At 37.3% G+C, this 15,282-nt stretch overlaps 1 protein-coding gene across 20 annotated transcripts in view; it reads right to left on the reverse strand.

The window, feature by feature from the left end:
* The window catches only part of Robo2 (roundabout guidance receptor 2), a 1,547,722-nt gene that overhangs the window by 150,772 nt on the left and 1,381,668 nt on the right, over positions 1-15,282 (reverse strand). For all 20 annotated transcript variants that reach the window (XM_036203250.1, XM_036203243.1, XM_036203256.1 and 17 more), the window contains 2 exons: positions 3,989-4,146; positions 2,567-2,687 (listed from right to left, as the gene is read on the reverse strand). In XM_036203250.1, the coding sequence (XP_036059143.1) occupies positions 2,567-2,687; positions 3,989-4,146 (279 nt within the window). The remainder of the gene's footprint in view (positions 1-2,566; positions 2,688-3,988; positions 4,147-15,282) is intronic.

Here is a 15,282-nt window from a genome sequence, read left to right on the forward strand (position 1 = left end):
CCCATAGCTGGAGAAGGACAATAGTAGCCAGAGACCTTAAGGTGAACATGCAGCTACATAAAAATAAATCTGAGCAGGTGGATTGAGTAAAGTAAACCAGTTTTACAAACTTAATTCCAAAATTACAATATTCAATAATGTTGAAATAAAAGGCAGTTCATTTTTAATGTTCTTGAGGTAAGGGATTCAAAAGTAATAAATAAGGTGGTTCCCACTGTTCACATTTTTTTTTTCTCTAAAATTAGGAGTCCTGGCACAGCAAAGCTCTCTCACACAGGACTCACAGCTTTGATTAGTCCAACACTTCCCTATTCTATTTTTTCTTTCTTTTCCCCAATCATTTAAAAATTATAACACACACACACACACACACACACACACACACACACACCCCATATCATTTCCACTTTGCCAACTTCCCCCAGATACTCCCCATTCCCCCAAAAGTTTCATTCTGTCATCTCCTTCTCTCTCTCTCTGTCTCTCTCTGTCTCTCTCTGTCTCTCTCTCTCTCTCTCTCTCTCTCTCTCTCTCTCTGTCTTTTTGGTTTGTCTGTCTCTCTCTTTCTCTTTCCTGTTTTTCTTGATTTGTGGTGTTGTTTTGTTGTACATAATGGGATTTCGGTTTTCCTTCAACTTATTGTATATAAAACCCCTCAGGTCAGTTTACACCATCAGATAACTGTTTCTCAGCTCCCTAAATCAATTTTTCCACAGGAACTGCCTCTAGATAAATTTAATCTCTTGGGTTGATAGCTATTTTTAAAATAATTTAGAATTTGTACCACAGTTCTTGACAGGCTTAGAGGTCTCTTGCAGCTCCCATAATGTCTTCAGGGAAAGTAGGGTAAATATTTCATAATATAGACACATTACTGGTAGATCTAATTGCTCTGGTAATGACATTGAACCCTTTCAGTTTCCCTCTGAAGATGGTCTATACTGCTATAATGCAGTGTTTTTCTACTCAAGAGCTTGTGGTAGATACAAAAAAGTAGCAATGAGTGTTTCTTTAAATAGAAGAGCTATACTTGTGGGCTTTCAATGCTGATATTCAGTGACCACTAATTTTATATCTTACCAGACAAAACTGTATTTTTTTTTCATCACTGGGTAGAGGGAGTTTTTGAGACTCTGAGAGATGACTGCATACAATTTAGAGATAAACTTAGAGTTATCTGGAGTAGGTGGACAGAAGTCTATACAAGCCTACATTTGAACAGTTATACCCATTTCTTTAATGAATTATGGAATATTTCCTACCTTACTCATTTGAGATTTCAAGTGAGGGAGACATTAAAAGGAGTATTATCAGAGATTATTTAGCATGCAGAAAGTTTGTAAGGAGGCCTTGAGCCTCCACTGAAAAAACACAACCAAAGAGGTATCACAATATCTGTTTCTATCATGATGCCCCTATCCTAAGACTGGATGGTAGCTCTCAAGCTACAGAAGATGCACCATTTGAGACCTATGTCAGAGTTCAACAGTGTTCTTGGGCATGTCCTAGAATAATGACCATAAGTAGGGACCTTGCCACAGCATGCAAAGAATTAGAAGAGATATTTTACTGTTAGAGAAAAATAATTTTAAAATTTACATATTTTCTTAAATTTTAGGGTCTTATGATATCAGAATGAGTAAAAACATCTGTTAATATGTATTTAAATCTACATACAAGTACATATGTATGTGTATGTTATATAATATATATTTATGTACCTAACACCTGATAAATATATCAAAAGAATGAATGATGAGGCCAGGCAGTGGTGCACGCCTTTAGTCCCAGCACTCAGGAGGCAGAGGCAGGCGGGTCTTTGTGAGTTTGAGGCCAGCCTGTTCTACTGAGTGAGATCCAGGAAAGACGCAAAGCTACACAGAGAAACCCTGTCTCGAAAAACCAAAAAAAAAAAAAAGTATGAATGATGAGCATTGGACAGGTTTATTATTTCAAATTGTCTTAGAAATAGTGTGGCTTTTAACATTTTGATGACAGACAATTTCTTAAAACATATGAATAAAGTATATATGTTGATGTTTCTTTTTAAATTTGACATGAAAGTTTTCATCATAAAGCCCTCCAAAATCCCAATTCTAATCATTGTTGACTATTCCTGTTAATGAGTAATTTTTCATATATGTCCTTTATGTCAGTGTTTATAAAATTGTAGCTATTTCTAGTTTGTGAGGACGAATATCATCAGTCTGACAGGATGTAGAGTTATTGATAAGACCATGAGGGAGCTTTTGGATTAGGTTAACTGAGGGAGGAAGACCTCCTCTAAACATGTAAACTACCATCTTATAGGGTGTGGTCCTGTGCTGAGTTTAAAGGAAAAAATGGTAATGAAGCAGCAGTGTTCATGTCTCCTTACTTCCTGACTTTAGATGCAATATGAGCAACCAGCTGCACTACACTGTTGTAACCAGGATGTCTCTGCCACTGTTGTGCACCCCTCCAACCTCCCACCCCCAGCCAAATGCTCCTTTGTTGAGCTGCTTCTTGTCAAGTATTTGGCCACAGAAACAGGAAAAGTAACTAATAATTTAGAAGAGAGTCTTACCAAAGACAGTCAGCTCTGCGGGGTCGCTGTCTCTTTCTCCCACCATATTGGTGCCCACGCAGGTATACATGCCTGCATCGCTTTTCTTGGTATTTGAGATCATCAGTTTCCCACCACGGATCTATATAAAATAAACAAAAGAAAAGGAAACAAAAAAGAAAGAGGCTCCACTTAGTAATTTTGAATATTTAAGATCAGCTGAACTTATTGCTGAAAAAAAAAATTAAAGTTTTATTTTTCATGGAATTTAGATTATAAGTAAACTGACTTGTATAAACCATTGAATTTTGAGATGGTTTGAGAAGTAGCAAAGGTCAAAGGACATATTTTCAAGAGAACACACTCAACACAAAACCTTTAACTAAAGACCAAATTCTCATTGGTGTGGTAACCCTTCATAATAATAATAAAGGCAGAAACGTCAGTATATATTGCAATCTCTACCTGCCATTTATATTTTATGTAATATTGTCATCTCAATGTATACATGGCATGAATTCACATTTATAAAAAGTATATATTTAAATATAACAGATAACACATATGATTTTTTGTTGAAATAATGTTGTGGGATAATCTTTTTGTACACTGTGAAGATGTGTTTTTGCCAAGGTGCCTTCTGATTGGTTTAATAAAGAGCTAAATGGGCAACATCTAGGCAGGAGAGGATAGGCAGCATTTCTGGGAAGAGAGAGGAAAAGGAGGTGAATCTAGGCGCAATGTGATACCAGCAATACATGGACCAAGTTGGTTGTACACAATGCTGCACAGGTAAAAAAGCCATGTACCAGAATGTAGATCAATAGAAGCAGGTTAATTTAAGTTATTAAAGCTAGTTGGGGACAGACCTAAACTAAAGGCCAAGCTTTCATAATTAATAAGAAGTCTCTGTGTCATTATTTGTGAGCTAGTGGTCCTAAAAGAAAGTCAAACAACAAAATAACATTTGTCTAGTCAAATGAAACATTTATTTTTAACAAAATACATTAATTGTCAGTCACTGTATTTTATCTAAATGAGGAATTACTAAATAATATCAAATTTAAATTTTATTTCACTGAAGTTGTCTTCATTATCTCCTTTTATGATACTGAATCTAGTATAAAATGAGAGGTAGCTAATAAGCTTCATGGCTACCATGTATATTTTACTATCAATGTATAAAGCACAAATGACTAGTAGAAATCTCTAGAGGAAGAAGATATTAATATTACACTATATAATCACAATTACATATTCAAATTGATGCAATTATTAGCATAACATAGACATTTATGATTGTCTTACAGAGTCCCATCCCAAATTCAGTATGTTGTATATGGTAAATTAACATTTAGATCCAATTTTGTTAGTCTGATGTTAACAGAATTTGTTTGGATGTGAAACTCAGCATCTCTAGCCCTTCCTTGTAAAGGAACTCACACTAATTCTCTCTTCCTTGTCATCAATTCGGACTTTGTCTTTCTTCCAGTAGATGGTGGGTTCTGGGTGTCCCCGTGGGGGCTGGCACTCCAGGATTGCAGGCTCTCCAGCTGCCACTACCACATCTGTGGGGTTTTGCCGAAAGTCATCTCGCAGTACTGAAGAAAAATTAAAACAGTTCAAGACATTCTTAATAATAATATTCTATTTTTTCTTGCCAAAAATTAACTTTAAGCCTTACCCACATGATGATGCTAGGTATTTCCAGTGCACATAGTCACACCCATTAGAAAAATAGGTCAAACCCAACCTAAGTGTCCACAGATGAGGAAAGAGCTATCAGTTATATTTATTGGTTCTAAAATCCAGGCTTAAAAATGAGATGTCAAAGAGCAATGAAATAAGACATTTATGATAAAGCTCTGAGCTGTAATAAGCAAGCAAGGTATGGAACATTTCATATAATGTGGATCTACTTTCTATTAAGAAAAGCATATATGCATATGTGTTCATAAGTGCATTACAATAAATATCTAAGATAAACTAAACCCTGAGGCAAGCTGTATACACACGGCTTATGGGCCTGTGTACACATGGGTCTATGATGGATGTGAAGTGAGAACTCTGAGAAGCTGTCTTTCTTGGGACATGAATGTGGACACACCACACAGCTATCCACACTTCAGTAAGCAGACTCAATTGTTGACTTTTGCAACGCACTAGCACCCACATACAAGGGTTTCATTTTTATTCTCTCAGTATCCCCACCTGCCAAGTGACATCTGGGTAGCGTGACATGCAGAGCAGAGATACCCTTTACAAACCCGTTGCAGCCTGAATCATCCCTCTTTTCATTAGTAAGGAGAACAGCAGGTTGGACTTCTGATACAACCTCCAAAAATCTGGCATGCGTCAGATTTCCAAATGTCACATATATATCAGTATGATCATTTCTTCTGCTGGCAAGATGGGAAGTCTACATACCCTATCAGATTTAAGACAATTGAGTGTATTTGGTAAATAGTGGCCATAACTATTTTAGTAAAAACATTCAAAATAGGAGTTGAGATTGGCTGACATAATGTTTAACTTCACTGTCTTTTGTTTCCCAACTTTGTTCATTTTCCTTTTCTTTGACATCCCAACCCTCACAAGCTTTATTATGTCTTACACAATTAGTTTTGTGTTCTTTGAGACAGCCTCGCTATGTAGCCCAGGCTGGCCTCAAACCAATGATCTCATGCTTATCAATTATTGAGATTTCAGGCGTATAGTATAATTTAGAAAACAAGGTTTAATTTTAAAGTATGTAAAGGTAAAATTCCTATCTATGTATCTCTCTATGTATCTATTTATCTATCTGCATACACTGTTCCCTTATATAGAAAGAAGGTTTAATTTAAAGTATGTAAAGGTAAAATTCCTATCTGTGTATCTCTCTATGTATCTATTTATCTATCTGCATACACTGTTCCCTTATATAGAAAGAAGGTTTAATTTAAAGTATTTAAAGGTAAAATTCCTATCTATGTATCTCTCTATGTATCTATTTATCTATCTGCATACACTGTTCCCTTATATATAATACATGTACACATGTGGAGGTATGTCTGCTTCTATATGTATGTGCATGTCCATACAGATACATAAATGTGTCTAAACATATATATATATGTGTGTGTATGTGTGTGTGTGTGTGTGTGTGTGTGTATTTATATATTCTAGAATTGCCAACATACACATAGTCACTAAATAGCCTCATATAGTCTGTTAGATAAAACAACTATTGGTAATGTGGATTATGCTGAGTCAGTTGCTTTCTCTATCCTGTTAGGAGACCCATCTCAACCTCTGTATCTTCCTTTGTTCTGTGGAGTCTCTAGGTTCATTTCCATTCTGCAAATAAATAAATAAATAATTTCTGTCCTGAAAATAGCCCCAGAGAAACGAGTGGATAACTTTTCAGGTTTTTCTTCTCTTCTTTTCTCATAACACATCCTTTGACACAGCTTTTCATCTTAATGAAGTCATTGCCATGTAAGGGAGAAGTTTGTTTCCTATTGAAGGAGCAGTAGCAAAAGGTTCTCTCCAAACTGTTTACTGTTAACTTAGAGACAGATTCATTTAATGCTTTTCTGTTAAGGACAGGTGTTACACATTAGCACTGAGAAGTGCACAGGTTGTTTTGTCGTTGTTGTCTGTTTGTTTTTTCCTTCTTGTCTAACTGGCAAAGGACATGTGATATTTATGCATAAGAACTGGCATCATCTGAATGAGGAGAGGGAGGTGTACATTTTGACATTCATGCAAGGGATGAGAAGGGTTAATACCGGGGTTCCCTCTTGTAGGTATATCCTCCAGGGAGAGCAAGCTGGTGACTAATTTATATTCAAAACAGAGAACAGCTGCCTATTTATGCAATGCTAAGAAGTGCAAAAATATGGTAACAGGGTGATGAACGCCCTATGATATCCGGTCCTGGCAACAAATGGTATTTTGGCAGACCCTCAATCTGTTCCGAAATGGCACATCTGGCCATGTGAGGGGCCTTCACCAGATCTTGTCTCCTAACAAACGGTGTGCCAAAGAGCCTTAGCTCAAATGGTCCTCAAGGCCACGGCAAATCCTTCTGAGAATCAGTCTTACATGGATTTGCAACGATCTACATTTTGTAAAACAGTCCTTGGACATGGTGAACAAAATGAAGAAAATATCATAACAACCTATAAGGACTGCTCCTCTGAAACAATATAACATGTGTTTATGCATTCAAAAAAAAAAGGAAAATGACTCCCATTTGCACATGAAGCCAAGAAATCTAACATCAGCTGTAATTTTAGGCTTTCAGACTGTTCACTCAGAGTAGGGTGAGATAATGGTATAATTGGTACTGCATCCTCTTCAACTTGTAATCTGCTCTTTGGGGTTTCCCTGTAATGCAGCTAACTCATGTGCTTCCAGTCACACAAGTTCATTTGCACTGAGTTGTGGGGTAAAAATGGGGTAAAACGTGTCTCCTCTATCTCACCCGAACTGAACTTAAAGTGGCTTCGCATTTCATCTGACAGAACATCCCAAAACTGACATTTTCATTTTTTCCCTGCTTTCTCTGTCTATGGAGGTGTGTGTGTCGCAAAGCTGTTCCACCAACATGAAACATTCCAGGCTAGAGCAGGACTCCTCAAGTCTGTTTTTCTTTGGAAAGGAATAAAACTCACAAGGTTCATGAAGTAAGTAATGTTCTTTTTAAAATAGTTTTGTTATCTTTTGAGATTATAATTACATTATTTCCTGCTTTTTTTTTCCTCCTTCCACACCCTCTCAAATACACCTCTTAGATCTTTTTCAAATGTGTGGCCTGTTTTACTTAATTGTTACACACACACACACACACACACACACACACACACACACACAAAGTAAAACCTGCTTAGTCTGTATTATATTTCTTGTATGCTTTTTCATGGCTGACCATTTGGTATTAAAAACCAACTGGGTGTGGTTAAAAATAGGAGACCTCAATCCTACACAAAGAACTATGGAATGCTGAACAAAGGAAAACAAAACAAAACTCTAACTCACAATTTTTTAAGAAATGCTTGACAATTGTAAGATTAACAAGGCTCCCTCTAATTTTATAAAAACTGGGGAAAGAAGATTCTCTAGGATACTGAGCTACCTCATATAAGGAGCTCCAGGGGTGCAGCTTTCTTGAATAGTTACCCATGCTGGGGTGAGCTTTTTGGTGATGTAGCTTTTTTTAAAAAAATTATTTTATAATTTTTATGTAAAAAAATTCTTATCTTTTACATACCTACCCCTGTCCCCCCTCCCTCCTATCCTCCCAACCTCCTCCTACACCTACTCCCCTCCCACTCCCATCCCCTCATCATAGAGAGAAGGCTTCCCTTGGGTAGTCAACATGGGCTGGCATACCAAGTTTGGGCTGGACCTTAGTCACTCACACTTCTGTAAGAAATCCTATAATCTCACTGGTTCACTAAGATAGACTTGAGCAGACTCTTTTTTTTTTTTTTTTTTTTTTGGCCTATTGTCATGGTGCCATCTGGGGTGATTTACATCTCCCCGGTATAAGTCTCTCAATAGTTTGTTTGCCTCTATTTTTCTCTTCTCATACACCCCACATTAACTGGTGATCAGAGTTGCTTAAAGCAGGCAGAGGACAGCTTCTTTCCATTCATCAGAAAGAAAAGAGATTCTAAGTCTCACAACACTTGAAGATTCAAATTGCTATTAAATTCTGTTGTAATTTGTATACAATAGCAGGTTACCCTTATAATGCCCTATACATGTTTCATGGTCAGTTTATAATTTTAGATATTGCATATTTGAATTCTCTGTCTCATATCTTTTTTTTCCACTAACCACCTCTTTTCCCTTTTGTCTTAGGTAATCAGTTCTCTGGTCTTTACTTTTCTAACCCCAGTTTGAGCAAATCATCACTCAAATATTTCTATCTTAGGTCATTTAAATAAGTTAGCAATAATAATGTGAGCCTAAACAATAAATGGACTTTTGAAAGATACATTAATGAAACAGTGCACTGAGGATCCCCAGTGAGGTCATTAGCAATGTAAAGCCTGAAAACATCATTTATAGAAGTAGTCATGCACACCAGTGAATAAAGAAAACCATTGCAAACAAACACAATTGCTCATGAGAAAGGTGATCTAAAAAGGAATTATAATGATAAGCTTGAATAACGGTGGTCTCAAGGTAAAGGCAAGTAAGAGAACAGTTAACCTGTGCTCCATGCAGGTAGAACATTACTTGGTGTGTGCACTATACAAGAGCTGTGAGAGTTATGCCACAGCCATCCCTAATTTCTCTATAGAAACCTGAACTCAAGTTCCAAGCACACAGTTGAAATTTCCAATATGAAATCTCAGTGAACCACAACACTTTGAGCTTTCTGTCTTGCATAGAACCAAACAGGAAGTGATGGGCTGTTTTGAGCTTTTTAATGCTGGGAATGGAACTCAGGACCTCACATGTGCTAATGATAACTCAGCTACAACTACAACTTCTAGGATATTCTTTAGTGTAAAAACATTATATTCATTATATTTTACTAGCATATGTTCATTATATATAATTGTGGCTGCATTCCTGCTGAGCTGCACCTGGCCTGGCTCCAGAGAGCAGCACCTAGCCTTGATCCATATTTTGTTTAGCAGACACTTTTATTTCCCTTGTTGCCCTCTACATGAATCTTGTCTTGAAGTTTCTCAAGGATACAAAGGCCTATGCAAAACTTGGTTCAGGAAACCTGGAGAAATCGAGGAATTTGCACTTGGCATTATATTGTTGGGATCTCCTTTCAGGTTGCTTTGAGCATATGGGATTTAACTGGCTAAAACTGTAATGGAGAGAAATCAATATACGCTAGGTGAAGGGATAGAGCTTCATCCTTTGAGGCTGGACCCCCCTGCAGACACAAAAGTCAAGTGAACCCACACACCTGTGTCGTGACAGACACACAGCAACATATAATGGGTTTCATTAGAATATTTTAGTATCTGTACTTAATGGATTCACTCTGTCCATTACTGTGTCTCTTCCGTTTCCCTCTCCCAATAATCCCCTTCACTTTCTCAACTAGTTCCTCTTCTGCTTTCATGTCTTTGTGTGTATGTTTGCATGGGAGTGCATATGCGAAGTATGTGTGTATGTGTGTGTGTGTGTGTGTGTGTGTGTGTGTGTGAGAGAGAGAGAGAGAGAGAGAGAGAGAGAGAGAGAGAGAGAGAATGTATGTGTACATGAACATGTGCATGGCACCCAATGACCTTCATTATTGTTATTTACAGTAGCATAACTGTGTGTTCACAGGAGTATTTGTTCCTCACCAGTGGCTACAACATTGCAAAAAATCTCTTTCCCTCCCATCACCCATTGACTATATATAAATCTTTAGGGATTTGTGAGTCCCATCCCCCATGTGACAACTCTTCTATAACTGGATGCTGGTGGAACCAATCTTGTGCAGACTGTTACTGTCAATCACACCTGGATAAGTGTTCAACAACCACAATTTGCTCAGAATTCAGTGTTCTGTACTGTGACCACCTTTGTGGATTAGAGAAAAGAACCACAGGAAAATACTTTATACATTTATATTGATATTTTAAAGCTAACTCACCAAGAGTAACAGCTACAATTTGTTGAAGACATTTTACATGCCAACCATGGCATTCTATTTTCCTTTAGGTCATTTGAACATGTGTTAAATATGTGCAGGGTTCACACCTAATGTGTCTGACACTAGAATTTTGACACTAATTTCTCACACCATATGGTCTACTTCTAGTATCCCCATTACCATAATTCAGAAGGCCTTATATCTTCCTTAAATCACCACAAAAATATCTGCTGTCTTTAAACTCTTCATTGTAGCTATTACAGGTTTCTTAAAATGAAAATATCTCACCAACATTTGTTCATGTTTTAGAGGTTTGTCTTCATCATTGTTCTATTGATGTGAAGAGACACCATGACCAAGGCCACTCTTAGAAGACAAAGTATTTAACTGGGGGGGGGGGGGCTGGCATGCATTTCAGGGGCTTAGTCCATTATCATCATGGCAGGGAGCATGACAGTGCATAATTAGGTGCAGGAGCAGTATCTGAGATCATGACATTGTGATCAGAGACAGAGAGAGAGAGAAAGAGGGAGAGAGAGAGAGAGAGAGATCCTGGCCTGGTGGGAGCTTTTTCAAAGCCCACTCTCACTGATACAATTCCTCTAACTAGGCCATACCTCTCAATCCTTCTAATCCTTTCAAACAGTTCCTCTCCTTGGTAACTAAACACTCAAATATATGAACTTATGAGACTGATTCTGATTCTAACCACCATAACGTTAAAGTAAAATGATCTCCTTAATACAATTTCAGGTATTGCTTTGAACTATGTTTCTAATTATATCTCTAGGCATCCAACACATGTATCTATAACTCTCCTACCCTAGGTATACAGAGGAACCACTAAGTATCAGTTTACATTAAAGTATGAAGCTCTTTCTGCCAGAAGTATCTCTTTGTTCTCTGACTTTTGCTTATTCATTTCTCATGCATGTAAGTGATCTGTGATTGTCAGTTTCCAACTCATTCACAAGAAAATTCTTTTTATACTTAAATTGGAGAAGGTATTCTTTCAAAACTCCCTTCTTCAAAGACCACACAAGAATTCATAAAGTATCATTCATTGGTTCAATGAATCATAAGTCCTGAGATGTATATTGCAGTCTTTTTTTACCATTTATCATAGACCACAATGTTTTCATTTTAATTTTAAAGTGACATTTCAAAGAAAAGCTTTAGTTGCTTGGATTTAATGGATGGTGTTTTTGTTTTGACTCTTCAGACAGTTTGAGATGTTAAGAAGACAGTAGATTTTGTACAAGTACCAAAAATGGTGACGTAGATTATCATACGGAAGAGCAAACCTCAATCAACTATAGAAAACATAAGAAATACCCAATAGTAAGATGAGGCATAGTTTTTCCTTAATTCTGCCAACACCATATTCCCACCAAGGGTCAACACTGGAAGTTATCAGGTTACTTCCAATATGTGTGAAACCCTGGGTTCACCTTATATCTGTGAGGAAAGCATGCTGTTTCTCCATGGTCACTGCTGGCAGCCATGCTGTGAGCCTGGGGAAGCTCCACATAGGATGAAGCTTGTGCAGTAGCTAGAAAGATATTGCTGCTTGGTGGCATGCCTGGGCAAATCAACCCTGAGCAGAGCACCAACACTGAACTTTCTGGTTAAGTTTCCTTTCATGTTAAAGCCAGTTTTCTTAACAACACAAAGCTTCCCACTATAATATAGCACAGTGATTCTTTTTCTTATGCTTTACTGTATTAAAAACAAACCTTCAAAAGAATTGTCATTTTAAAGAAATATTTCATTATATTCAATATAGTAATATAAAATATGACTAGAAAGGACAAGCCAGCTACCACCTATATACAGAATGCAATCTTATATTTGGGGAACAAATTATAAGTAGCTTCTCATGCACAGAAGGGGAATAGGAAATAAATTGCTCAGTAGGGAAACATCCTGCTACTGCTGTGCAAGCTGACACCCTGGCACCCCTGCAGCAAACTAACAATTCCAGCCCCCCTCCCTCCAGAAATACGCCTAGTATAAGCAAATTCACTCAGCAAATGATGCAGATAAAGCAGCAATATGAATTGGAGCATGTTGAATAAACAAGGATGCCCTGTGACTTGCTCATTTTCAAGTCATAGCACTTTGTGAAGCCTGGAATTCCACTGGGAATAAAATACACAAACACAATTCACGCAAGAGGAAGGAATGGCCAGCTCCAAGCTTCTAGCCAAGTCTTTATTCTCCAATCCTTTTTTTAGCCCTGCTCTGTCCTCACCCGCAGTATAATTTGAAGTCTTGCTAAGAGTGCCAAGTCTTCCTTAATGTTTTCCATTAATGTTTAAAACTTGCTGAAGGATTCTTAGAAATTGCATGGAAACATTGTGCTCTCTGTAATTTGTATCCGTAACCTCTGTAATGCATATGTTCTCCTTGGGGACCAAGTGTTGAGATCATTCATAAACTCTTGGATCACATGTGGCACTGCAAACTGGTGACATCTGACCATGGCAGACTCCAGGCCTGTCTCTGGCAATCATTTCCTTTGCTGTGCTGTGAAGGAGCCAGCACTTGGCATAGCTTCAACACTTGGAAGTCCTATTTTTGGAAAAGCCTAGCATCTGATATTTGACAAGGATCTGCATACCCTACCCATGAGCTTATGAGGAAGTTGTGGCTTGATGCTAATTAACATTTAATCAGTTTTTCTTCTTTTCTCCATTAGAGAACCTGTGTCTACAAAATTGTCCATGAGGTATGGATGTTCCCAGTATCACAGAGAAAATAAATTAAAAAAATAATGACACTTTAGAAATTATGCTAGATACATTGTGTCATGAGGAATATAACATATATAGGCATTGGTATTAAGCAAAATGGATTTGTGATGATACATTTCTTCAGAACAAAATTTACATCCCATTGAAATATCTGTTCTCCCAGAGTGACTGTGTCTGAGCACTTCTCCACAGAGGACTGAGTGTGACAAAAATACCAATAGCTCTGAGCACTAGAAAATAAGAGTATTTCTTAATTGAAAATCTATAACTACTCAGACATTCTGAGCATCAAATAAGATTGCTTAATATGGTCCCTAAAGGAAAGTCCAGCTTTTTGGGGGGCACTTCCTCAGTGCTTATTACTTTTATAAGATGTGGGTTTGGGAAGAAATAAATAAATGAGGAAGTAAACAAACTATCTCTTTATGGAATTTACATTGACAGGGTTATTACAAGTGGCCATCTGTCTGATATGAGTTTTTCGACCTGGTTTCTATCCCATGAGCCTCAAGTCTTCTGCCAAAGCAGAGAAGATATGGGTGCCAGAATGACTGCTTGCAGGCTGATGGTAGGCTTTATTCTATGCCCATTACTTTTGCATTTTTGTCTACCACTCCCCATTTACCCTTTGACCACAGAAAATAAAACAAAAAATATGAGGGACTCAATTATCATGTGTGTATATTTATAAAAAATTAAATCAATAGAGTTATTTAAATATGAGTTAAATATGACTTTAAGTTTCAAATGTACATATGCAAAATGTTTAAATTCAAAATTCAAGATTCTTTTGTCTCCTCTTGTCTGTCCCTTTGAATGAAGGGAAGGCAGAGCAGTGTCAAGAAAATATTAATGAGCTGTTTTATGCAGGATACCAATAGGTCATGTCTCTCCTCCCACATTGTTGGTCCTAACTAAAAGCATGAGCTTTTACAGCATTCTGACATTGCTCAGTTCACAGAGGTGCACAGCCTTGGTAGCATCTCCCTGTCATTCTAAACTATCTCAGTAGCATCAAGGCATTATTGCTCTGATATTTCTCTCCCATGGTGCATTCTGATGTGCGTGATCTCCATGAATTACAATGCCAAGTAACTGCCAGATGTCATGAGTTATAAACTCAATAGTCTAAGGATTATTACACATTAGGGCACCCTATAGTGCAAGGGTGTCCTGGAATTTATGTGTTATTTATTACCTATTGGCAGGGTCTCAAAGTAATCTCGCCCCTGCTGATGAAATGAGGGTTGAAAAGAGAAGGTCAAGGTTAACCTTCTTTGTCAGAACCCATGTTACTTTAAACCACTGTTGCTTTATTTTTCACCTGCACATGAGACTTAACTGATTTTGAATGAGAGAGACATATGCTATAATGCCTCTTTGCACTTTCAGCTTTAACATTCCTGATTGATAACATCTATTGTTTCATGATTTTTAACAAAGTATTTTATAGTAACTGTCTCAAAGTCTGCTAATGAGAAGTCACATGAGGAACATTATTATCCTTTTATTTGAAAATACAAATTTTGGGAGTAGACTGGTTAGTTTTGTATTTTATATAAAAAGGGACTACATCAAACTGCACTGGATTATGTTTGAATTTTTAATACTTCAAGAATCAAGTGCCACATGTCTGCAGTCTTGAGTATGACCCATCCAGTCTTGAGATTTGCATAAGTCCACACTGGAAAATAGCATTACTCTCCGATCTCATGAATGTTGCTGAAACAGATGCAATCTGACATCTCAGATTCTTCAGGAAATGTACAATTTGATGACTACATGACAAGGAGCTGGACGTGTTTCCTAACTCAGAATGTACCATGTTTATTTTTAAATTGGCTGATGAAAAAAAAAAAGCTCTTACACAGCTTAACTATATACCAACGACTTACAGACCCTCCTTTTTTCCTCCGTCTACCAAATGATTTCCGAATGCCACAGTTAACACTCGGCAGTCTCACTCCTCATCTACTGTAAATCCCCCAAAGCATCAGCGTGTTTTGACAGCTAAACGGGAGAAGCAGAGTAAGGCGCACAGCTCAGCACTTTCTATGAATGCAGTTGTCTAGAAGACCATGCTCTAATTACTACCGAAAACTGATATTTTGTCGCCACAGTGACTGAAACACAATGTGCTTGACAACTTTTGTTTACCTTTGAAAAGCAGAATTTCTCCCTGTATTGATGCTAAGTCCACCCTCCCCACAAGCTTCTCCCTATATTCTGTGAAAACAAACTGATACTAAATGCAAATATTATCTTCTCAAAGCATAATGCATATTGAGTGCCCCAATGAAAGTGTCATGTGTTTTCACAAAAGTCATTAAGTATTCTTTTAAGTAAATGTGTGTTTTAATTAAAAAACTGCATTTATT

The sequence above is a fragment of the Onychomys torridus genome, chromosome 12 (assembly GCF_903995425.1).
Source record: "Onychomys torridus chromosome 12, mOncTor1.1, whole genome shotgun sequence".
In the NCBI taxonomy this organism is placed as follows: Eukaryota; Metazoa; Chordata; class Mammalia; order Rodentia; family Cricetidae; genus Onychomys; species Onychomys torridus.